This window comes from Hypanus sabinus, chromosome 14 (genome assembly GCF_030144855.1).
Source record: "Hypanus sabinus isolate sHypSab1 chromosome 14, sHypSab1.hap1, whole genome shotgun sequence".
Classification (NCBI taxonomy): domain Eukaryota; kingdom Metazoa; phylum Chordata; class Chondrichthyes; order Myliobatiformes; family Dasyatidae; genus Hypanus; species Hypanus sabinus.
The window spans coordinates 85,943,612-85,970,446 of NC_082719.1; the positions used below are offsets into that span (position 1 = coordinate 85,943,612).

At 40.2% G+C, this 26,835-nt stretch overlaps 1 protein-coding gene across 1 annotated transcript in view; it reads right to left on the minus strand.

Moving 5' to 3' along the window:
* dnai1.2 (dynein, axonemal, intermediate chain 1, paralog 2) overlaps positions 1–26,835 on the minus strand; it is a 149,686-nt gene that overhangs the window by 117,777 nt on the left and 5,074 nt on the right. Inside the window, exons 3-6 of the mRNA XM_059989591.1 lie at positions 21,399–21,455; positions 18,036–18,134; positions 15,265–15,345; positions 3,862–3,988 (exon numbers count right to left, since the gene is read on the minus strand). Coding sequence (XP_059845574.1) covers positions 3,862–3,988; positions 15,265–15,345; positions 18,036–18,134; positions 21,399–21,455 — 364 coding nt within the window. The remainder of the gene's footprint in view (positions 1–3,861; positions 3,989–15,264; positions 15,346–18,035; positions 18,135–21,398; positions 21,456–26,835) is intronic.

Genomic DNA, 26,835 nt, shown 5'->3' on the forward strand with positions numbered 1-26,835 from the left:
ACCACTGACTTGTGGTATAATCACCACCGATAAAACAGTTCCATTTAAGGTAAATTCTGCTCTTCAACACTCCAATTAAGGGGGTACTTTTAAAAGGAGCATTGTACAAACATAGTGCAAGGACCACGGCTTCATTTATTCAACAGTTGGATGCAACTACACACTGGTTCTTCACAAAAGCTAAACTCACAAAGGTTATGATTTTAAATTTTCATTTCTTGATGCAGCATAAAAAATCTACATCAATATATTACACATAATTTTAACAAGTATTCGTAATTTTAAATGTAAATTACTTCCTAATTTTGATCCAAATAAAATTGCTATCTTAGCATGTCATGGAAGATGATGAATTCAAGAATCTTTATTATTGTACAGCGGAATCTAGTTCAGTATAGTATAACCATATACAGTCGGCCCTCCTTATCTGCGGATTCCGTATGCGCAGATTCAACCAACCGCGGATCAGGAAAACCCGGAACTGTTCTTCCAGCACTTGTTGTTTCTGCATGTACAGACTATTTTTTCTTGTCATTATTCCCTAAACAATACAGTATAACAACTATTTACATAGCATTTACATTGTATTAAGTATTATAAGTAATCTAGAAATGACTTAAAAGTACAGGCAGTCCCCGGGTTATGAACGAGTTCCATTGCTGAATCCATCTTTAAGTCGGATTTGAAGTCCGAACAGGTATTATTTAGCGTCAGTTAGTCAAACGTTTTTCTTAGTATATAGTACATATTTTACCTTTCTATGCATATAAAACACTTAAGAAACATACGTATTTCAATAAATTAACCACTGCATTGCTTAGTAATAATTGTAGCTTTCATCGGAGCAGAGCTTTTCATATTCTCTATTAAAATAGTTCCGATTGTTGACTGATTGTAGCCTAACGCTTTTCCAATGACTGATGGCGTTTCACCTCTTTCCGATTGCTTTAGTACTTCCACCTTATTTTCAATCACGATTGTGATTACTGCGGATTCAGAGCTGCACTGCCAGGTCCTAATGTTCACCGCATGGAGACACGTTAAATAAAGTCCGGGATTCCGCTGGGTCCTAAACACCACTGCACTGATACATATTAAACAAGGGACCTGAGCATCCGCAAATTTTGGTATCTACAGGGGGGTCCCGGAACCAATCCTCCGCGGATATGGAGGGCCGACTGTAACCATTTAACAATTACAGCACAGAATCAGGCCATCTCGGCCCTTCTAGTCTGTGCTGAACGCTTACTCTCACCTAGTCCCACTTACCTGCACTCAGCCCATAACCCTCTGTTCCTTTCCTGTCCATATACCTATCTAATTTTACTTTAAATGACAATATTGAACCTGCCTCTACCATTTCTACTGGAAGCTCGTTGCACACAGCTACCACTCTCTGAGTAAAGAAATTCCCCCTCGTGTTACCCCTAAACTTTTGCCCCCTAACTCTCAACTCATGTCCTCTTGTTTGAATCTCCCCTACTCTCAATGGGAAAAGCCTATCCACATCAACTCGATCTATCCCCCTCATAATTTTAAATACCTCTCTCAAGTCCCCCCTCAACCTTCTACACTCCAAAGAATAAAAACCTAACTTGTTCAAACTTTCTCTGTAACTTAGGTGCTGAAACCCAGGTAACACTCTAATAAATCTTAACAGCCTTTATAACAGGATAACTAAACCTTTAACAATGGTTCAACATCACACTACACCATGCCATATCTTCCTAATCACCCTTCATTAACCCTATCCACCATCCCATTCACCAAACAGAACTCATGGAAAGCTGAATGAAAATCATCGGTAATTAGTTAGAGAATGATTAGTTCAACGTACAAAATAATACAGAGCTATTGCAATTATGTGGTGTGAATAAGTGGCCCCTAGGGGAGTTCATAAATTCATACCACCAGTGCCTAATCTTATTTATTCAGGATCTTAGGTTAAAAAATCTTAGGTTAAAGAGATCCTTCAGATGCTGAAAGTCCAGACACACACACTAAATTTTGGAGGAATTCAGCAAGTCAGGCAGCATCTATGAAAAGGAACAACCAGTCGGTGTTTTGAGCTGAGACCCTTCATCAGAACTGGAAAGGATGGGGGACAGAAGCCAGAATAAGAAGGTGGGGCAAGGGGAAGGAGTACAAAATGGCTGGTGATAAGGAAACCGGTGAAGGAGAAATTTGTGCATGGGATGAAGTGAGGAGCCAGGAGAAGAGAAATGAAAGAAGTAAAAGGCTGAAGAAGAGAGCAGTGGACCATGCAAGAAAGGGAAGGAACTGGGGCAAGAGTGGGAGGCTGCAGGCAGGTGAGAAGAAGTCAAGGGGCAAGAGGGGAGCCAGAATGTGGAATAGAAAATAAGAGGGAAGGGTAAAATTACTGGAGGTTATAGAAATCGGTTTTCATGCCATCAAGTTGGAGGCTACTCAGACAGAATATGATGTGCTGCTCCTCCAAACTGAGGGCAGCCTCATCATGACTGTAGAGGAGGTCATGGACTGACATATCAGAATCAGAATCAGGTTTATTATCACCGACATGTGTCATGAAACTTGTTAATTTAGCAGGAGTAGCTCAATGCAATACTTAATATAGAAAGGAAGGAAAACAAGTAAAAATAAATAAGTACAATTACAGTACATGTATATTGAATAGATTAAAAGTCATGCAAAAATAGAAATAATATAGTATATTTAAAAAGTGAGGTAGTGTTCATACGTTCAAAGTCCATTTAGGAATCAGATGCAAAGGGGAAGAAGCTGTTCCTGAATCACTGAGTGTGTGCCTTCAGGCTTCTGTACCTCCTACCTGATGGTAACAGTGAGAAAAGGGCATGCCTTGTGTGCTGGGGGTCCTTATTAATGGATGCTGCCTTTCTGAGACACCACTCCTTGAAAATGTCCTGGCTACTTTGCAGGCTAGTACCCAAGAAGGAACCAACTAAATTTACAACCCGATGCAGCTCTGTACATTTATAGAGGTTTTTGAGTGTTTTTGTTGACATACCAAATCCCTTCAAACTCCTAATGAAGTATAGTCATTGTCTTGTCTTCTTTACAGCTGCATCGACATGTTGGGACCATGTTAGGTCCTCAGAGATCTTGACACTCAGGAACTTGAAACTGCTTATTCTCTCCACTTCTGCTCCCTCTGAGGATTAGTATGCGTTCTTTCGTCTCTCCCTTTCTGAAGTCCACAATCAGCTCTTTCGTCTTACTGACGTAGAATACAAGGTTGTTGCTGCGACACTACTCCAATAGTTGGTATATCAGAATGAGTGAATGAGTGAACACCAGAAAATCCTGCCTTTTGTGGCAAATGGAGTGAATGTGCTCAATGAAGCAATCCCCCAATCGATGCCAGATCTCCCCGATGTAGAGGAGGCAGTACCAGGAGCACCAGATCCAGTAGATGACTCCAACAGACTGGCAGGTGAAGACTCACCCCGAATGGTTGTGATAGAGGAAGTGTAGGGGGTAGTGTGGTATTTGTCCTGCTGGCAGGGATAAGTGCCAGGAGTGTGATCAGTGGGAGTGACAAGTAGACAACACAGTCATGTAGAGAACAATCCCTTTGGAAAGCAGAGAGAGGTGAAGAGGGAATGATGTGTTTAGTGGAAAGATCCTGTTGAAGATGGAGGAATGTACAGGGAATCATATACCCTAATCGTTGACTGTTTATTCTCTCACATAGACACTACCTGGCTTCCTAAGTTCATCTAGCATTTTGTGGGTGCTGCTGTCAATTTAATCAATATGCTATAGACTGAATGCTAAATCACTCTACAGTCCAGTTCCCCCAAGCATAAACATTTTAAGTATTTTTGCAGACTGAACCTATAAAGAAAGAAATTCATATACCTTCAGAAATTTCCCATTTAGACATTTGTCGCTTTGCTTCATCTGAATCTTTGTGTAATAGGTTTCCATCCAATGAGAAGTGAATGGCTAGTTGGCTAATTATTGGTACCTGTCTGTAAGCTCTTTCCTTAAATATAAAAGAAAGTGGCAAATTAAGAATTCAAGCAAATCTTACAAAATACAAGCATTCCCATTATCCATTAAAATCAATAATAAAAATACAATTTCACTCAATGTACTGGAGAAAAATAGCTTATAAAAAGAGAAGCAAAAACAATCTTCAGTTTAGAGCAATAAACATTGTTTCAGCAGTGATGTAGCAAAAGAGAAAATGTTGAATGGATGCTTAACTTATGAACTGACATAAAATATTTTATGTAACAGGCAATTCATAAAAATAAGAATGAAAGCATAGGTAAAAAAAAGAAGAAAAGCAGAACTGAAGCAGTAATTTACTTGCATATTTTCCAATTTAATATACTGCACTCAGCACTTACAACAAGTTCCCCTCTTACCAGAACACTCTGCAGAACACCTCCATTCAATCTTCAAGGGTGACCCTGAGTTTCTAGTTCCATCACCTTAATTGTTCAGTTGATTAACAGACTGACCTATTAATTGTGGCTTCCTACACAGTTCCCAAGATACCCCAACCTAAGCTTGAGGAATATCATCTTATGGAGCTGTAAGATCAAGATTCAATTTCTGCTGCTGTCTAGAAGGTGCTTGTATGTTCTCTCCATGATCATGTGGGTTTCCTCCAGGTGCTCCAGTTACATCACATATTTCAAAGAGGTACAGGTTAGGGTTAACAAGTTATGGGGATGCTACCTTGGTGCCAGAAGCAAAGCAACATTCTGGGTTTTCCCCAGCACATCCTCATGGTTATTGAAGTAAAAGATAAATTTCACTGTCTTTTTCAATGTTTCAATATACACGTGACAAAAAAAGCTAATTTCATCTTTGAGGTCTCTGGAGGTCTGTGACTTGTCGTGTTCTGCAAGGAAAAATGCTGGGGTGCCTGTTCTTCATGATGTATGTGGTCTCACAAGTAAGCTTGCAGATGACACAAAAACTGGCAGGGTTGTTAATAGTGAGGAAACGTTGTCAAAGGATATAGACCAGCTGGAAATTTGGCTACAGAAATGATAGATGGAATTTCTTCTGGACAAGTATGAGGTGGTGCATTTTGGCAGGTCAAATGTAAAAAGAGCAGGGGCAGCCTAGACATTCCGTGCACAACAGATAAAGAGGACACCTTGGATTGTGCAGCAGGAGAGAGTGTTCAAATTAAGAGAATGAGGGCATTCAGAACATTCTGTCCACCACAGTTCCCAAAGAGATGAAGGATTGTGCATAAGTAGGCACTTCCCAAAGGCCAATATAAAGTCAGTATTAAGAGGAACAGACACTGTGAGAGTGGCCATAATTGGAGTGGGGAGCTCAAGCTTTGGCTCATAGAGACTTTAGCAAAGAGAGACGAAGGCTGTAGTTTGATTTTTACATTCAATTTTTCTTTCTTTCTTTCTTTCTTTCCCATTACACAGTTAGAGCAGTGAGGATGCCAGGCAGGATAGTGGAATGTTCCTCTCCTGGGATGCGAAGAAGGCAGAGAACCTCCAGTATCCTGGCGAGAAGTATATTCAGCTGCAGCTGCTTTCAGACCGTGTTAAGACCATAAGGCCACAAGTTATAGGAGAAGAATTAGGCCATTTGACCTATTGAGTTTGCTCTACTATTTCATCATGGTTGATTCAGTTTCTCTTTCAGCCCCAATGTTTTGCCTTCCCCCTGTGTCCATTCATGCCCTGACTAACCAAGAATTCATTAATCTCCACCAATGACTTGGCAATAACAGTCATTCACAGCTGCCCGTGGCAACAAATTCCACAGTTTCAGCACTCTCTGGTGAAAGAAATTCTTCCTCATCTCCATTCTAAAAGGACGCCCCTCTATTCTAAGGCTGTATCCTCTGGTCTTCAACAGCTCTGTCACAAGAAACATCCTCTCCATGTCCACTCTATCAAGGCCTTTCAACATTCAATAGGCTTCAATGAGGTCGCCGTTTATCCTTTTGAATTCCAGTACGTACAGGCCCAGAACCATCAAAAGCTCCTCATATGACAAGCCTTCCAATCCCAGAATCATTTTTGTGAACCTCCTTGGAACCCTCTCCAATGTCAGCACGTCCTTTCTTAGACAGAGGCCCAAAATGTTCACAATACTCCAAGTGAAGCCTCACCATTGCTTTATAAAGACTAAATATTACACCCTGGTTTTTATAATCTAGTCCTCTCAAAATAAATGCTAACATTGCATTTTCCTTCCTCATCACAGACTCAACATGTAAATTAAACTTTAGAGACTCCTGGACAAGTCACTTTACAACTCAAATTTTTGAATTTTTGTCTCCATTTATAAAACAGTCCATGGTTTTATTTTTTTCTACTAGTGCACGATCATATACTTCCCGACACTGTATTCCACCTGCCACTTCTTTGCCCATTCTCCTAAACTGCCTAAGTCCTTCTGTAGCCTCTCTGCTTCCTCCAAACTATCTGCTCCTCCATCTATCTTCATATCGTCCACAAAACTGACCACAAAGCCATCAATTCCATCATCCAAATTATTAACATATAATGTAAAAGAAATGGTCCCAAAATAGACCCCTACGGAACACCACTAGTCACTGGCAGTCATCAGAAAAGGCTCCTTTTATTCCCATTGTTGGTCTCCTGCCAATCAGCCACTATTTTTTCCATGCTAGAATACTTCCTATATGTGGCACCTTGTCAAAGAGCTTCTGAAAATCCAAGTACATGGCATCCACAGATTTTCCTTTGTCTATCTTGCGTGATTTTCTTCAAAGCATTCCACCAGATTTGTCAGGTAAGATTTTCCCTCAAAGAAAGCATACTGACTACAGCCTATATTATCATGTGACCCCAGGTACCCCACCCCACCCCCAAAAACCACATCCTTAACAATCGACTCCAATATCTTTCCAACCAGTGGTCCATAATTTCCTTTATTTTGCCCCTTCCTCTTCTTGAAGAATGAAGAGATACTTGTAATTTTCCAGTCCTCCAGGACCTGCCAGAATCAATTGATTGTTGAAAAATCAAAACCAAAACTTTCAAAATCACTTCAGCCACCTCTTTCAGAAGCCTGGGGTGTAGACCATCTCATCCAGGTGACTGCTCTACCTTCAGACTTTTCAATTTCCCAAGAACCTACTCCCTAGTAATGGCAACTCAGACACTACTGCCCCCTAACCTGCTTGAACGCCCGGCACACTGCATGTCTTCCACAGTGAAGGTTGATGCAAAATACTTTTTCAGTTCATCCACCATTTCCTTGTCCTTGATTTTTCAGCAGTCTGGTAACTACCCTTGCCTCTCTTTTTACACTTTATATAAGTTTCTTTGAAGAAACTTTTAGTATCCTCTTTAATATTATTGGCTAGCTTACCTTCATATGCTACCTTTTCCTTCTTTATGACTTTCTAAGTTGCCTTTTGTTGGTTTTTAAAAGCTTTCTAATCCTCTAACTTCCCACTAATTTTTGACCTATTATATGCCTTTTCTTTGGCTTATATGTTCGCTTTGACTTCTCTTGTTGGCCACAGGTGCGTCATCTTGCCTTTAAAATACTTCCTCTCTGGGATAATACACCTTGTGAATTGCTCCGAGAAATTTCAGCCATTGCTGCACTGCCATCATCACTGCCTAGTGTTCCCTTACAAACAATTTTGGCCAGTTCCTCTCTCATGCCTCTGTACTTCCACCTACTCCAATGTAATACCGATATGTTTGACTTCAGCTTCTCCTTCTCAAATTGCAAGATGAAGTCTATCATATTATGACCACTGTGATAAGGAATTGGAGCTGTAAGAGGATGAATTTTGGATCATTATGGAGGCTAAGAAAGCTCATTCCAAAGGCTTAATCAACGGCAGGAGCAGACTATGGCGATGAGGTTTCTCGCAGGTTGGCCATGCTTGTTTAAAAGTACAGAAGAGACAAGTGGGGCAGTCTTTGTTGGGAGTAGGCCGGTGGTGAGAGTAGGGGTGTCAGACTTTAGCTCAAAGGAAGTATCGGCTTGAAAGAGGAGTTGGGTTGGTAAGCTTCTGTTAAGGTACCCTTGATTTTCCTCTTGCTGCACCTAATGTAGTAAATGACTGTTGTGTGTTCTTCATGCCAGATGTTAGTCCTGGGAGACCCAAAGTCTCCAGGGAACTACATCTGTGTGAAGTGCATCTGACTGCAGCTTCTTGAAGACCATTTTCAGGACCTGGAGCAGCAGCTGGATGACCTTCAGCTTGTACAGCAGAGTGAGGGGATAATCAATCAGAGTTATAATAGTCACCCCGAAGTTGCAGGAAGTGAGTAGCTGGATGACTGCAGGAGAAATGGAAATGTGAACAGTCAGTTAGCACAAAGCACTCTGTGGCCATTCCCCTCAAAAATAAGCATAACACTTTGGAAAAAGAGAAATTCAAAGAACACATGGAAGAAAGATATCAAGGTTGAAATTAGATGTGGGTCACTCCTTGTCCACCCTTGAGAAACTGGCTCAGAACAGAAGACGATGGAGATGGGAGGTCACCAGTGGCCTATGCTCCACCCACTTCTCCTGCTTTTTCCAGATATCCACGTTCCTCTTCCTGCTGCCTTAACATGGATAGAGTTCATCTTGTCCTCACCTACCATCCCTTGAGCATTCACATCCAACACATCATTCTTTGCAACTTCTGCCATCTTCAACAAGACACTACCACCAAACACATCTTTATCTCTGCCCCATCCCCTCCCACTCTCTGCTTTCTGCAGGGATCATTCCATCCTTGCTTTCTTTGACTGTTTATCATTTCCCACTAATCTCTCTCCTCGTACTTATCCCTGAAGATGGCCAAAGTACTACACCTGTTCATTCACCTATTCTCTCACCTCCATTCAAGGCCCCAACCAGTCCTTCCAGACGATACAAAACTTCACCTGCATATCTGTTGGGGTCATGTACACTATCCAGTGCTCCCAATGCAACCCCTCAACATTGGTGAGAACCGATTTTTATTGGGGGTCCATCAACAAGAAATAAAAGTGTAGACTATTTTCTAAATGGAGAGAAAAATCCAAAATCTGATTGCAAGAGACTTGGGAGTCCTCATGCAGGATTCCATAAAGGTTAATATGCATGTTGAGTCTGTGGTGAGGAAGACAAATGTGATCTTAGCATTCATTTCAAGAGGCCTCAAATATAAAGGAAAAGACGTAATGTTGAGGCTTTATAAAGCACTGGTGAGTCCTCACTTAGAGTATTGTGAACAGATTTGGGCCACTTATCTAAGAAAAGATAGGCAGACATTGGAGGGGGCTCAAAGGAGATTCACAAAAATGATACCACGATTGACAGGCATGTCATATGAGGAATGTTTGATGGCTCTGAGCCTGTATTCACCAGAATTCAAAAGAATGAGTGGTGAGCTCATTTAAACCTATCAAATGTAGAAAGACCTCAATATAGTTCATGTGGAAAGAACGTTTCCTATGGTAGGGGAGACAAAGATCAGAGAACACACTCAGAATAGAGGGAATTCCTTTTTAGAATGAAGATGAGAATAAATTTCTTTAGCCAAACAGTGGTGAATCTGTAGAGCAAACACGAGGAAATCTGCAGATGCTGGAAATTCAAACAACAAACACAAAGTGGAACACAGCAGGCCAGGCAGCATCTATAGGGAGAAGCACTGTCGACATTTCAGGCCGAGACCCTTCGTCAGGACTAACTGAAAGGAAAGATACAAAGAGATCTGAAAGTAGGAGGGGGAGGGGGAAATGCGAAATGATAGGAGAAGACCGGAGGGGGTGGGATGAAGCTAAGAGCTGGAAAGGTGATTGACAAAAGTGATACAGAGCTGGAGAAGGGAAAGGATCATGGGACGGGAGGCCTAGGGAGAAAGAAAGGGGCAGGGGAGCACCAAAGGGAGATGGAGAACAGGCAGAGTGATGGGCAGAGAGAGAGAAAAAAACAAACAACTTAGTATGTCAGGGATGGGATAAGAAGGGGAGGAGTGGCATTAATGGAAGTTAGGGAAGTCAATGTTCATGCCATCAGGTTGGAGGCTACCCAGCCAGTATATAAGGTGTTGTTCCTCCAACCTGAGTGTGGCTTCATCTTGACAGTAGAGGAGACCATGGATAGACATATCAGAATGGGAACGGGACATGGAAATAAAATGTGTGGCCACTGGGAGATCCTGCTTTCTCTGGCAGACAGAGCATAGGTGTTCAGCGAAATGGTCTCCCAGTCTGCGTCGGGTCTCACCAATATATAAAAGGCCACACTGGGAGTACCGGACGCAGTATACCACACCAGCCGACTCACAGGTGAAGTGTCGCTTCACCTGGAAGGACTGTCAGGGGCCCGGAAAGGCGGTGAGGGAGGAAGTGTAAGGGCAGGTGTAGCACTTGTTCCATATACAAGGATAAGTGCCAGGAGGGAGATCGGTGGGAAGGGATGGGGGGCAGGAGTGGACAAGGGAGTCGCGTAGGGAGCAATCCCTGTGGAAAGCAGAAGGGGGGGAGGGAAAGATGTGCTTGGTAGTGGGATCCTGTTGGAGGTGGCGGAAGTTACGAAGAATTATACGTTGGACCTGGAGGCTGGTGGGGTGGTAGGTGAGGACAAGGGGAATCCTATCCCTAGTGGGGTGGCGGGCGGATGGGGTGAGGGCAGATGTGCGGGAAATGGGAGAGATGCGTTTGAGAGCAGAGTTGATGGTGGAAGAAGGGAAGCCCCTTTGTTTAAAAAAGGAAGACATCTTCGTCCTGGAATGAAGAGCTGAGAGCAGATGCGGCGGAGATGGAGGAATTGTGAGAAGGGTCTTCTCCTATCATTTTGCATTCCCCCTCCCCTTCCTACTTTCAAATCTCTCAGACAGACAGACAGACAGACAGACATACTTTATTGATCCCGAGGGAAGTTGGGTTTCATTACAACCGCACCAACCAAGAATAGTGAAGAAATATAGCAATATAAAACCATAAATAATTAAGTATTAAGTTAATCATGCCAAGTGGAAATAAGTCCAGGACCAGCCTATTGGCACAAGATGTCTGACACTCCGAGGGAGGAGTTGTAAAGTTTGAGGACCACAGGTAGGAATGACTTCCTATGACGCTCAGTGTTACATCTCGGTGGAATGAGCCTCTGGCTGAATGTACTCCTGTGCCTAACCAGTACATTATGGAGTGGATGGGAGTCATTGTCCAAGGTGGCATGCAACTTGGACAGCATCCCTAGTATCTTTCCTTTCAGTTAGTCCTGACGAAGGGTCTCGGCCCAAAATGTCAACAGCGCTTCTCCCTATAGATGCTTCCTGGCCTACTGTGTTCCACCAGCATTTTGTGAATCTCTGGAATTTGTTGCCAAAGGCAGCTATGTCATTTGATATAGTTAATAGTAGAGGTTGATAGATTCTTTATTAGTCAGGGCATGAAAGGATACAGGGATAAGGCAGGAGATTAGGGCTGAGAGGGAAAATGATGAAATGGCGGAGCTGACTCGATGGGCAAATGGCATAACTGTGGCGGTTTTGTGGTCCTGTTGAGTACCTCCACTCCATCCACAAAATGCAAAATCTCCCAGTGGCCAAACACTTAAATTCCTATCCGCATTCTTGTTCCAACACATCAGTCCATGGCCTCCTCTTCTACCACGATGAGTACACTCTCAGTTTGGAAGGGCAACACCTCATATTCCTTCCAGGTAGCCTCCAGCTAGATAGTATGAACATTGATTTCTCTAACTTCTGGTCATTTTTTCCTTCCCTCCCCCATTTTTCCTCTTTTTCAATTACCCACTCTGGCAACATACCTCTTCATCTCACCTGTCTATCACCACTCCCTGGTGGCCCTCTTCCTTCTTCCATGATCCACTCTCTTCTCCTATCAGATTCCTTCTTCTCCAGCTCTTTGCCTTACCTATCACCTCTCAGCTTACTTCATACCCCCTCCCCCACCCACCTGGCTTCACCTATCACCTTCTGGCTTGACCTCCTTTCCTCCCCACTCCTTCTTATTCTGGAATGTTCTCCCTTCCTTTCCTGTCATGATAAAGGGTCTCACCTTAAAACATTGACTGTTTATTCATTTCCATAGCTGCTCCCTGACCTGCTGACTTATACCAGCATTTTATATGTGTTGCTCTGAATTTCCAGCATCTGCAGAATCTCATGTTTACCAAAAGTTTTTTTTCCAGATAAATAAAGAGTAAAAGAGAGGCAAGGATGCTGGAAAATGATGCTGGACAGGTAGTAATTAGGAACAAAAAAGTGATGGATAAACTTATTATGTTTTGCATCAATCTCCATTGTGGAGATACTAGCAGTTTGCTAGAAGTTCAGGACCGCCTGAGGGCAAAAGTAAGTGTACAGTCGGCCCTCCTTATCTACAGGGGATTGGTTCTTGGACCCCTCGCGGATACTGAAAAACGTGAATCCTCAAGTCCCTTATTCAACCTGTCTCAATGCGGTGGACATTAGGACCCGGCAGCACAGTTCTGAATGCGCAGTGTTCTGTTCACGAAAATAATCACGGTCACGATTGAAAATAAAGTGGAAATAATAAAGCGATCGGGAAAAGGTGAAACACCATTGGTCATTGGAAAATCATTAGTCTACGTCGGTCAATGATCGGAACAATTTTAAAGGATAAAGTGAGAAAGGCCCTGCCCCGATGAAAGCTACATTTATTACTAAGCAACGCAGTGGTTTAATTATTGGGTTTTGGGGTTTTGGGTTTTTGATCCTCCCGGCGCTGAAACATACGTTCTTATGCATTTTATATGCATAGAAAGATAAAATATATACTATATACTTAGACAAACGTTTGACTAACTGACGCTAAATAATACTGGATGTACCTGTTCCGACTTAGTAAGAGAACATCCAATTTTTTTCGATCCCAATCCATGATAACCCACGCACATCCTCACGTATACTTTAAACCATCTCTAGATTACATATATTACCTAATACAATGTAAATGCTGTGTAAAATAGTTGTGATATTGCATTGTTTAGGGAATAATGACAAGAAAAAAAGTCTGTACATGCTCGAACAACAAGTGCTGGAAGAACACTTCTGGGTTTTCTCGATTCGCAGTTGGTTGAATTCGCGCATACGGAACTCACAGATAAGGAGGGCCGACTGTAGTCGTTTTTACTAACGAGAAGGAGCTTGGGAAACCGAAAGATCTGAAGGTAGATATGTCACCTGGACTAGATGAGCTACACACCAGCATTCTGAAAGAGGTAGCAAAAGAGATTGTAGAGGCAGTAGTAGAATCACTAGATTTTGGAATGGCTCCGGAGGACTGGCACATTCAAAAGATACTCGACTCTTTATCAAGAAAGGGAGACAGAAAAAAGGAAATGATAGGCCAGATGACCTAACTTCAGTGGTTGGGGAAGTGTTGGAGTCCATTATTAAGGATGAGTTTTCAGGATTCTTGGTGGCACATGATAAAATAGGCCAAAGTCAGCATGGTTTCCTTAAGGCAGGGGTTTCCAGCCTGGGGTCTGTGGACCCATTGGTTTATGATAAGGGTCCATAACATTAAAAAAATTAGGAACCCATGCCTTAAGGGGATGTTTTGCCTGTCAGATCTGTTGAAATGCTGTGAAGAAATAACAAGCAGAACAGATAAAAGAATTAATGGATGTTGTAAGCTTGAATTTCCAAAAGGCTTTTGACAAGGTGCTTCACATCAGGCTGCTGAACAAGATAAGAGCCATAGTATTAGAGGAAATATACTAGTGAGGTCAGAAGATTGGCTGACTGGCAGGAGGCAAAGAATGGGAATGACTGGTGCTTTTATAGTTGGTTGCCCAAGACTAGTGCTGTTTCACAGGGTTTGGTGTTGGTACCACTTTGTTTCACATTACATGTCAATAATTTGGATGACAAAATTGATGGCTTTGAGGACAATATGAAGATAGGTGGAGAGGCAGGTAATGTTGAGAAAGCTGGCTATCTGCATAAGAATTAAGACAGATTGGGAGAATGGGCAAAGAAGTAACAGATGGAATATAGTGCAGCAATGTTTATGGCCATACATTTTCGTAGAAGGAATTAAAGTACAGACTATTTTCTAAATTCGGAGAGAATCCAAAAATCAGAGGGGCAAAGAATCTTGGGAGTTTGCATGTAGGATTCCCTAAAAGTTAAATTGCAGGTTAAAATGCTGATAAGGAAGGCAAATTTACTTCAAAAGGACTAATATATAAAAGCAAGGATGTAATGCTGAGTGACTTTACAAGGCATTATAAGACTGTACTTGAAGTATCGTAAGCAGTTTCAGGCTCCTTATCTAAGAAAAGACATGCTGGCATTGGAGAGGAAAAAAAGGAGATTTGTGAGGATTATTCCAGAAATGAACAGTTTAATATATAAAGAGCATTTTAATAGTTCTAGACTTGTACTTCCCGGAGATTAGAAGATCTGGGGGTGTGAGGAGGATCTCATTGAAATCTATTGAATATTAAAAGGCCTAGGCAATTTGGATGTTGAGAGGTGTTTCCTATAGAGGGGAAATCTTGGACCAGAGGCCACAGCCTCAGAATAGAGAACAGATATAAGGAGGAATTTATTTGGCCAGAGGATAGTGAAAATGTGGAATTCATTGCCACAGATGGCTTTGGAGGCCAAGTCATTAAGTATATTTAAAACAGAAATTGATCAGTTCTGATTAGTCAGGGCGTCAAAGGCTACGGGGAAAAAGCCTTTGACGTTTGGGGTTGAGAGGGATAATAAATCAGCCATGATATAATGGCAGAGCAGACTCGATGGGCTGAATGGCTTAATTCTGCACCTATGTCTTATGGTCTAAGAAAGTATACTCTTCTTGGCAGGACTTCTAAGGAGCATTGATATACAGAGGCAGCTTGTGTTGCAAATCCATAGGTTCACAAAAGTTGCAATGGAAAGCGGCAAAAAAGGTGAATGTCATAATGGACTTCAGTCTTTAAGGGAATGGATATAAAAGTTTGTAAGTCAAGTTACTGGTGTATAAAGTTCTGGTTAGGCCATATTTAACTTATAGTGCCCATTTCTGGTCACATCACAAGAAGAATCTGGCAGCTCTAGGAATCTAATAAGATTTGAAATAATTGACACACCTAGTGCCAAATGGTGCTAAATGGATCAATTTCATGACCATCACATGCTTTCATGAAGAAATTTTCTTTTTGACAACTTTTTAACGACATAGAATAGTTGCACAGATAGTTTATTGTTCTCTACCAAAATTGATGATGGAATTTTTCATTGAACACCTCAGAATATACATAAATATAGAAAGTTTCTTTCTGAAATATTGTAACTTACTGAAATACATTACTCACTTTAAAGCTGTATCTCACAATGTTTTGAGGAGCATGTGGATTGTTGGCAGTAAGAACACAAGTAATTTCTTCCTTTAGTTCCTAAGCAAGAATCAGAATTTATATATTAAAAATAAAAATAAATAGCAACATATACTGACCACATATTCCAAGAAGGAGCTGGGTTCAAATAGAGCATGGGTCAAACAATCAGCAATATTATGTTGCAAAACAACTCCAATCAAACCTCTGCAAACTGTCTCTGAAGTAGGCCCTTAGTGAAATTTTGATTATAGTAGTTGTTAATATTCAATTGTTGTAAGTTTATTGCATCTTTCCTGCAATTAAGTCTGAAATTCCCATTATCCAGCACCATTAATAACAGAAATAAAGCAGATGGTAACAATATGTGGAGAGTAATTGTTTGCTTCTGGGAGTGTGAGCAGTCATTGATAATATCTCAAGCAGTGATTTGTTTAATTTAATAATGAGGGTATGAATAACTAACATTCCATTTCCTGATATGTGAATTTATGTATCAAGAATAGGGAAAGCCATTTGGCCTTGTGAGCCGCTGAGCCAATTAACAGGAATATAACTGATCTGACTGTACTTTCAACACCTTGTCTGTATATCTGCAGTATTCTCTTGCTTATAAAGAATATTTTTACATTGGTCACAGAAGAAAATACATTTCCCACAGCCCTTTAAGAAAGAGACTTGCAAATATTTTCTAAAGAGTCAACAATTATTAAAAAGGAATAAAAAAGACAAACTACTGTTTTAAAAAATATATATTTAAATGAAATATAAAATAAATTGGAACACTATCAATACTATTAATGTGCTATAAAACTGTGTATTAGTTCTTAATAGTTATTGATGGAGGAATTAATGCCAAATATGCCGTCACATTCTTTTGATTGTAAATTAACCAAATCAGTACAGACACCTGGTGTAGATTATAGACCGCCTTCATACAATGCATTCAATGGTTGCATCCTCGATTTTCATTGCCACATTCAAGTTGATTGTTGACACCTTCAAATTCCTCGAAGTTCCTAACTTTTTGAAGTACTTAAGTTCCATTTTCACTCCCAGCTGTTTCTGGCATCTCCAAACCTGAATGCTTGAAACCACAATGAGCAGTTTGCAGATTCCTGTTGCAATCTCCCTACTGCTTATTCCTCACTGACTGTCAGTAACAAAAATCACTGCTTTTTGAACATGCAAATCAGGTTATTTAAAAACTATACTGTCTAATGGCCACACAAGTGTATTATACTGTTCAGCAAGTCTCCTGTCCCAATTGAACAGCATAGTATCCCAAATAAATGAAGGGAATCCTGGCTATTTACTTGATTAATTTTTGTTCTTTAAGAGTTGTCCAAAATAAGCAGTTGTCCTGATTAACTGATGGCCCAATTAACTGGAATCCACTATATTATTATTTCACCAATTTCCTTGTTGTTCCTAAATGGGCATGGGTGTTGAAAAAAGCTTCATAATGGTATATAGAACATAGAATAATACAGCACAGTACAGGGCCTTCAGTTCATAATTTTGCGCTGACCATTTAACCAAGAATAGTTTAACCTTTCTCTCTCACATAGCTCTTCATTTTTCTATCATCCATGTGCCTATCCAACTCTCTTAAATGTATCTAATGTATCTGCCTCCACAACTACCCAAGCAGTACATTCCATGCACTTAACACTCTCTCTGAAAAAAAACATACCTCAGACATCCCCCTATACTTTCCTCCAGTCACCTTAAAAGTATGTCCTCTCATATTAGCCATTCTCTGGGAAAAAGGAGCTGGTTATCCACTCTATCTCTGCCTCTTATCATCTTAACACCTGTCCTCCTTCACACCAAAGTGGAAAGACTTAGCTTGCTCAATCTTTCCTCATAAAACATGTTCTCTAATCCAGCTGGGATGTTGGTAAATCTCCTCTGCATCCTCTCTAAAGCTTCTACATACGTTCTATAATGAGGTAACTAGAATTGAACACAGTACACTAAACATAATCTGTGAATGTGGAGCAGCATACGTATATTAGCCAAAGGGGCACGTGGTGGAAACCTGCATCAAGGAGCATAGGAGGTGTAGCTGTGCCACGATACTGTGCCACGATAGTGGCTTTTGCGACCGCCTGGTGAAGGAAGCGATAGCAAATAAGAATTTTAGCAAAAATGAAGGTCTCACTCTAAAGTAAGAACTGGAAATCAATTGTAAACAAGGTGGAACAATGGAAACCTGATTGGTTAAGGAGTAATCAATAAGGAGGAACGGACGACGGGGCTATATATACCACCGGACTAGATGTGCCTAGGTATCACCCCTGATAAAGAATACAGAGTTTGTCATTGAAACACTGGTTAAAGTCGATACCTGTACCCGGTTGGAAGCCTGAGAAGAGTTAATTTGTAATTGAACTCAAGTTTTATAGAGTTTTATACATTTGTGAACTCAATCATTCAGGAAAATTAACATATGAGAATTAAGAAAGAGCCTCTTGGACAGGCACGTGGATGAAAGAAAAATGGAGAGTTATGGGGTAGTGTGGGTTTAGTACTTTTTTTAAGGATTATATGGGTCAGCACAACATGGAGGGCTGAAGGGCCTGTACTGTGCCGTGGTGTTCTATGGTTCTATGGTTCTAATTGCAATATGTGGTAAAGATTTAACTTCAGTAACAATTCAGATGTCATTTCTGAAAGAAAAGTAAATAGTTATGCATAAGTTTCTATGGAATATTATTGAAAACTGATAATAAAATATTACTTACTTGTTCAGTGAGATCCAGTTGATCAGCAGGTTTGATTAGATTTGTCTTTCCTAAATTCCACTCATCTCCATCTCCCATCTCAGTTATGTCATCTTCATCCTATAAAAATAATTACTTTTCAGAGAAACACTGATGGAATTTTTACCCAATATAACCTCTAAAATACAAGGCATGAGGTGTCACTCTTCATTTCTTTAGGTGTCACTCTTCATTTCTTTAATATAAAAAAACTATTTACATTTATGCCATCTTTTGAGTCAAAAATCTTTTGAAGAATTACGATGGAATATAATAAAAAGACAACTGGTAACAAACATAGAAACTAGAAGACATGAATGAAGACAAAGTGGCATGTTTTAAAGATGGTTTTAAAAGAGTCAGAAGTTAGAACCTAGCCAGCTGGAGCATTGACAGCTTGGCTAAAATAACCGTACTAGCCACTTGTGCAGGACAAATAGAAAATAGTTGTAGGAGTAGGCCATTCAGCCCTTTGAGCCAGCACCACCATTCACTGTGATCATGGCTCATCATCCACAATCAGTATCCCTTTCCTGCTTTCCCCCAAATCCCCTGACTCTGCTATCTTTAAGAGCTCTATCTAACTCTTTCTTGAAAGCACCCAGAGAATTAGCCTCCACTGCCTTCTGAGGCAGAGCATTCTACAGATCCACAACTCTCTGGGTGAAAAAGTATTTCCTCAACTCTGTTCTAAATGGCCTACCCCTTATTCTTAAACTGTGGCCTCTGGTTCTGGACTCCCCCAACATCAGGAACATGTTTCCTGCCTCTAGTGAGTCCAATCCCTTAATAATCTTATATGTTTCAATCAGATCCCCTCTCATCCTTCTAAATTCCAGTGTATACAAGCCCAGTTGCTCCAATCTTTCAACATATGACAGTCCCACCATCCCAGGAATTAACCTCGTGAACCTACGCTGCACTCCCTCAATAGTAAGAATGTCCTTCCTCAAATTTGGAGACCAAAACTGAACACAATACTCCAGGTCTGGTCTCACCAGGGCCCTGTACAACTGCAGAAGGACCTCTTTGCTCCTATACTCAACTCCCTTTGTTATGAAGGCCAACATGCCATTAGCTTTCTTCACTGACTGCCGTACCTGCATGCCTACTTTCAGTGACTGATGAACAAGGACACCGAGATCTCGTTGTACTTCCCCTTTTTCTAACTTGACACCATTCAGATAGTAATCTGCCTTCCTGTTCTTGCCACCAAAGTGGATAACCTCACATTTATCCACATTAAACTGCATCTGCCATGCATCTGCCCACTTACCCAACGTGTCCAAGTCACCCTGCATTCTCCTACCATCCTTCTCATATTTCACACTGCCACCAAGCTTTGTGTCATCTGCAAATTTGCTAATGTTACTTTTAATCCCTTCATCTAAATCATTAATGTATATTGTAAATAGCTGCGGTCCCAGCACCAAGCCTTGCGGTATCTCATTAGTCGCTGCCTGCCATTCTGAAAAGGACCCATTAATCCCTACTCTTTGTTTCCTGTCTGCCAAACAGTTTTCAATCCATGTCAGTACCCTACCCCCAATACCATGTGCTCTAATTCTGCCCACTAATCTCCTATGTGGGACCTTATCAAAGGCTCTCTGAAAGTCCAGGTACACTACATCCACTGGCTCTCCCTCATCCATTTTCATAGTTACATCCTCAACAAATTCCAGAAGATTAGTCAAGCATGATTTCCCCTTCATAAATCCATGCTGATTCAGACCAATCCTGTTACTGCTATCCAAATGTGCCGTTATTTCATCTTTTATAATTGACTCCAGCATCTTCCCCACCACTGATGTCAGGCTAACTGGTCTATAATTCCATGAATGAGCCATGAAGGCTGCTAGGATACCGGGCGCAGCATAGTATGTGGCTGAAAAGCAGCTGATCAGTGAGGGGGAGAAGATTTTACGCAATAAATATTCTTAAGTATGCCAACTTTGGGCAGTAAGGGGCAATGTGTAGTGAACTGCAATGTGACAAGCAGTATGCAGGTCTATCTAGGCCTTTGTAAAGCAAAGTTACCTTGCATCTCAGTCCTCCAAAAACCAAAATCACTTTGGAGAAATATTCCATGAAAATGCCACTGATAGCTGTTTCTTCTTTCTCCAAGGAATATAAGAAAAATAACTAACAATAAGACACTTGAACCTCCCAGTTTTTTCTATCACCCAATAAAACCACTTACTATTCAAACCCTATCAGGCTCTTATATTCAGCCTTGAATATACTTAATGACTAAGCATCCATAACTCTTTGAGTAGACTCATTACACAGTAATCAAAAAAATTCCTTTCACATTTGTCTGAAATTATTATTCCTTATCTTTGGTGTGATTAGAGTCATAGAACACTACAGACAAGTAACAGGCCCTTTTGCCCACCTAGTCTATTCTGAACTATTAATGAGCCTAATCACATTACCTTTATCTATAGATCAGGGGCTGTCAACCTGAGGTCCATAGATCCTTCAGTTAATGGTAGGGGTCTATGGCATAAAAAAGGTTGGGAACCCCTGCTGGACTCTCCAATCAAAGGAAACCCTCATACCATCTATACTATCAATTTCTCTCAAAATCTTTTATATTTCAATGAGGTACTCTTCTATTTTTCTAAAATGAAGTGTATATTAGTGAACCACTCTCTTCATGAAATAACTCCCTCATCTCAGAACAAAATCCACTTCTAGCAGTGTAAGCTAAACAACTGAGGGTTAGAGAACAAACAAAAATGTCCCACATCCTAGGCAAGCAACCTAAAGTGATATAGTTTCAATAGGTTTCAACAGGTACATTTAATGTCTGAGAAATGTACACAATATATATCTTGAAATTCTTTTTCTTTGCAGACATCCATGAAAACAGGGTGCCTCAAAGAATGAATGACAGTTAAAATGTTAGAACCCCAAAGCCCCCCCCCAGCTCTCCCTCCCACACACAAGCAACAGCAAGGCAACGACTCCCCCACCCCCACCATCAAAAAAGCATCAGCACCTTCCACCGAGCACTCAAGCGTGCAGCAAAGCATCAGTAAAGACACACTAACATCAACACAGTGAATAAATTTTCAGGGTGATTCTAAGATGAAATAAAAGCAGCCAGCTCAAAATTGTCCTTTGTTAACTGAAAAACAGTTGCAGAACCATTAAATTCCAATGTTTTTACTTTTTACAAGTTTTCTCTATTTCTTATTTACAATCTTATTTGGTCCCAAATTTAAATGGTACATTGGTATTTCCAAATAACTGTGGCAGCATTGTAATGTTACTAGTTATTTAGACAAATGATACTAAAGTGTTCATTTTCAATGAACAGAAATTATTAAGCCTACTTACCTTCTTGTACTTCTTTGATATCAACTTAGCAGCTGGTGTTTGCGGCTGGATGTTAATCTACTCGGAAGATAAATTATTAGAATCAGAGTCAAGTAATTATTAGATTTATTGCCACTGACATAAGACATGAATTGTGTTGCTTTCTGGAAGCAGGTCAATGTAAGCACAACAAATTATTATAAGTTGCAATAAAAATTAATTAATAAGTAGTGCAAAAGAAGAATAGTGAGGTGGTGTTCATGAGTTCAAGGACTGTTCAGAAATCTGATGGCAGAGGGGAAGAAAATGTTCCTAAAATGTTGTATGTGGGTCTTTAGGTTCCTGTACCTCTTACCTGATGATAGTAATGAGAAGGGGGCATGTCCTGGATATTAATATAAAATTAATCAATTTAGTAGTACAAATATTTATCTAATCTACTTTCAATGCTTACATCAAATAATGGATCAATATTCTAATATCTCTAAAACTATAGTTAAAGCGTCCATACATTATTTCCTCTTCAAACCTTCCCAATATATAAAGCATCATCTGCCCTTCCCTCAAACAAGAGAAGATTTGTAGATGCTGGGAATCCGAGCAACACATACAAAATACTGGAGGCACTCAGCAGGCCAGGTAGCATCTATGGGAAAAAGTACAATTGACGTTAACAATTGCCATTCCACACCAAAACCCTTCGACAGAACTGACTGCCTAGTACCATATCCTAATAATCAAAAATCCATTAATAAAACAGACATAACATAAATTGTAAATATTAATTACAGCGAATGCTTAAGATGTACCCAGTTACAAGATATGTTGTTTAGAATAAACACAAGAGATTCTGCAGATCTGGAAATCTTGAGCAACACATTCAAAATACTGGAGTAACTCAGCAAGTCAGGCAGCATCAATGGAGGAGAATAAACAGTCGACCTTTTGAGCTGAGGCCATTCATCAGGTCCTGATGAAGTATCTCAGTCTGACACATCGACTGTTAATTCCCTCTACAGATGCTGCCTGACTTGCTGAATTCCTCTAGCATCTTGTATGCTGTTCCTGTTTAGAAGGCTATTATCTCAGTTATGAGGATATTGTATATTAATATATTACATTTTATCTGAGATTAGATTTTTTAGGACCACACATCAAAGTTTTTTGTAAGGTCACAGATAGGATATATTTAGCTCTTTATCCTTCTTTTAACAAGAAAAACCTAACAGCATCATAACTGTTGCTAAGTTTGGAACATTATCAGAGGTGATCACCTATCACCAGTGTATACTGTACATAGGTGCCAAACCAAATATCACTGAGAACTTGTCCTCATCAGTATTACACTTATCTTTACTATTGCTTGGTCTTTTGAGGGCGAAAATTACCCAATGTTCTCAATGCTAGAATCTGAGCATCTTTACTATGCATAAAAATATTTTTAACAATCTAAAAAGTGCTTGGTTAGTTGAGGAATGATTGGGCAGAATTACCATCAACCAGTTTAAACATTCAACTGTTTTCTGCCCTCGTACTTTAGAAACAGTAGCGTAGTGGTTAGCACAATGCTTCACAGTACCAGCCACACAGGTTCAATTCCTGCTGTTGTCTGGAAGGAGTTTGTACATTCTCCCCTTCACAGCGTGGGTTTCCCCCAGGTGCTCCCGTTTCCTCGCATTGTCAAAACATGTAGTGATTGGTAGGTTAGTTGGTCATTGTAACTTATCCCATCATTAAGCTAAAGTTATAACAGGGAATTGCTGGGCAGCGCGGATCAAAGGGCCAGAAGAGCCTATTCTGCTCCGTATCTCAATAAATAAATAAATGTCCCAATAGAAGTCTCAGTGCTATAATAGTATTATGTAAGATTATGTGCTGTGATGACCTCCTGTTTCTCATGAGAATCTTGATGCTCTTTTTAGAGAGAAAGTATAAAGCATTTGGTCCAATGCCTTCAGACCAACTTTTGGAATTGAAGTCACAGAACACAGAACAGTCTAGTTTAAGAATAGGCCCTTCCGGTGCATGATGCCTATACCGACCATATTTGTCTGCATAATGTGTGCATGTATTCCTCTATTCCCTGCCTGCTCATGTGCCTGTCCAAATTCCATTTCAATGTAACTGTCATACCTGCTACCAGCACTTCCTCTGGCAGCACATTCCAGGCACCTACAATTTACTCTGCAAAAGACATGCCTCATAGATCTCTTCTGAATATTTGCTCTGTCACATTAAAGGTATGCCCTCTAATATATCAAGTAACCCCTCAGCCTTTGATGCTTCAAAGGAAACAACTTGAGTTTGTTCAACCTCTCTTTATAGTTTAAACTCTAATCCAGGCACATTTCTGGGGAACCTTTTTGGCCCTCTCTCTCAATATCCTCCCTATAATTGTTAATGATTGCTTCAAATGTGGCTTAAATGATTGATTTACTGAGCTGCAAAATGACACTGATTTTTCACTCACTACTCCAACCAATGAAGGCATGTATCCCATATGTAATCTTTACCACCTTCTTACTCTGACTTACCTCCTTCCTTTCCAATCCTGATGAAGGGTCTCAGCCTGAAACATCGACTGTTTGTCACAACCATGCATTCAGCAGTGCAGCAGATACAATAATTGTGCTCGTGAATATGAAGGTGTCAGATAATTATTATCTCATTGTGATAGTATTTAACTCCATTCATTCTGTTGTAGTTGCTGTCGAAACTTGGACACAGCAATGCTTCACTGCCTGCTTGCATTCCGCCTTGCCTGAAAAATTGGACAGTCGAGTCAACTGTCTCTGAAGAATAGTGGTATTCATTTTATGTTTAGTGTTCTTTCCAGCCACAGTGTAAGCTTCATTTTCCATTTGAGAGTTTTAGTTAATGGCCCTGTTTGGCCTGGTGTTTATTGTTTTCTTTTCCCATTAACGTTATTCGCATTAAAGTCTGTCTCTCACTCCGCACTTGGGCCATATCTGAACCTGGTGACTCTATTTACTTTTTTCCATAGATTCTGCTTGGCCTGCTGAGTTTCTCCAGCATCTTGTGTGTGTTACAGATTTTCTTACGTTTATGAAATTAACACTACTGCGAAGTCTCTTCCAGGGATGCCTACCCTAAAGAAGTTTAAATCTTCCCTTTGACAGGAGTTCAGTAAAATTCTCCCTGACTGCTCCTCCTCTGTGATCTCTGCTGCCCTCTGACTCTTGCACCTGCCATGTTGTACTTCTTCCTTCATTTCCCCCTTTCTTATTTTGACTTACCCCCTTCCTTTCCAGGCCTGATGAAGGGTCTCGGCCTGAAACGTCAATTGTTTACTCTTTTCCATAGATGCAACCTGGCCTGCTGAGTTCCTCCAGCATTTTGTGTATTTTGCTTTGGACTTCCAGCATCCTCAGATTTTCTTGTGTTTGTGTTTCTAGATGTGTTGACACCTTCAAAAGTTATCGAACTAGGACGAGGGTCTATGACTCTGGTTCTGCCATTTTAACTATATTTTCCTCTTGAATTTTGTCTTCCAAATGCAACACCTCACACTCCACCTCAGCCCACATTTCTAACTGATCTATACCCTGCTGAATCCTATGACAGCCTCCTCGCATTTCACAACTCTACCAATTGTCGTCTAACCTGCAGTCAGAATAACATCCCTCTTCTACTACCTATTTTCTCTGGCTTTGCCTGATTAGCTAATTTACTACTCTCAAATAAATATTTAGTGGTGATCAGATGTGGACCTTTCTTACCCAGAAAGTGGTGAGTACTGTCAGAGTTGCAAGCAGCATTTAAGAAGTGTCTCAACGATCACTCAGATCACCTGGGCAGAGAAGGCCATTGGCCAAGAGTTGGAAGACGAGATTAATATAAACAGGTGCACACAGGTGAAGGACCAAATGCCATGTCAACTTCTATGCTGGAGGCAGATGTCCCAATTTTCAAACTTTCAAATTATGTATCCTGTTTCTCAAATTTGTCACTTCTCCAAAGTCAGTAATATCAACCTGTTTCTCATTGTCAATGTCATGTATTGTCTTTTCCTAAACAAGCAAGGCTCCTGGCAGTTGAGAGAATAGTATTCTAAAAAAGAAATCTCCTAACTGCGAGCTCATCTTGACTGAATGTGAAACTGAACTCTGTATGACTTATAACTTCAGAAAAATGAGCTATTCAGGACAGGATATAAAAGTTCTTTTTCAGAAATACATGAGACTGGGAAAAAAAGTTTCTGAAAAGATTAAAAAGCTAAGTATTCTTTAGTTTGGCTCATGAGATATGGATTACTGTACAAAGCAAATTAGGACTATCTCTGCTTACTTTTTGATATACAAAATAAACGTCTTGAATGTTTATTTGGCATAGTAAAATTCTCAAGATAATGTTACTAAATTTACTGAGCAGGCAGTTAAAGCTAAGGTAGGTGTCTTACAAATTCATATGAATGAAAAATATATTGGAAAAAAGGGAAATTACAAGAAAATTAAACAAATGTTCTGTATCCGTCTTCACAGAACAAAACACAGTAAACTTCTGGAAACAAGGGAGAGCTAAATGTCTAGTAAGGTTTAGTAAGACAGGGTATCGTTGTACATAAATCACTAAACATTAACAGCAATAAATTAGGAAGTGAAGGCAAAGAGTATGTTTGCTTACATCATCAAAATGATTTATGAGTTTTTACTCCAATTATATGGGACCCTCTTGTGCAGCAGGTTTGTAGCATCAGGAGAGATTAAGTTGATTGGACTTGTATTCTTCTGAGTTTTTCTGATGGAAGAGTAGATTCTCCCTACCATTCTTGCACTTAAAGGCAATTTCTCTTGCAATCACAGGAGATACTGTACAATAACTATCCCTGCCCTTATGCCTTCCCACCATACAAAGCCCCAAGCAGGTTTTACTAAGTATTTCATTTGTACTTTTTCAGCTGAGGGTATTGCATTTAATACACTGATTGGAAAAAATATACTAACAAATTGTTCCTCTTCCAGACGCTCAATATTAAATTACCCAACTTTAAATAACTCACTTTTTTCTTTGTGTATCAGAACTGGCAATTTCTGCCTGACAATGCTTTGGTTCTGTTTTTCTCATTCTATTAGTGTAGTCTAAGTATATACCTCAGCTCTGCTGTTAGCAACACATCACACATAAAAGAAGCATTTATATCTTTCTAAACGTCACATTAAGTGATTTGGTCTCACTTATCAGAAATATTTCATTTGTTCTATTTATTCCTTCCCCACATTCCCCATTAATCAGCATCAGAAAGAAAATCAGACAGCATCAGTGACATATGATATTAATTTCGTTATTTTGTGGCAGTCTGGAGCAAAGGCATAAAAAACATAAATTTCAAAAATAAATAGTGCAAAAAAAGGAATTACAAGAAGGTGTTTATGAACCATTCAGAAATCTAATGGTGGAGCAAAAGAAGCTGTTTTTAAATTGCAGAGTGTGGGTCATC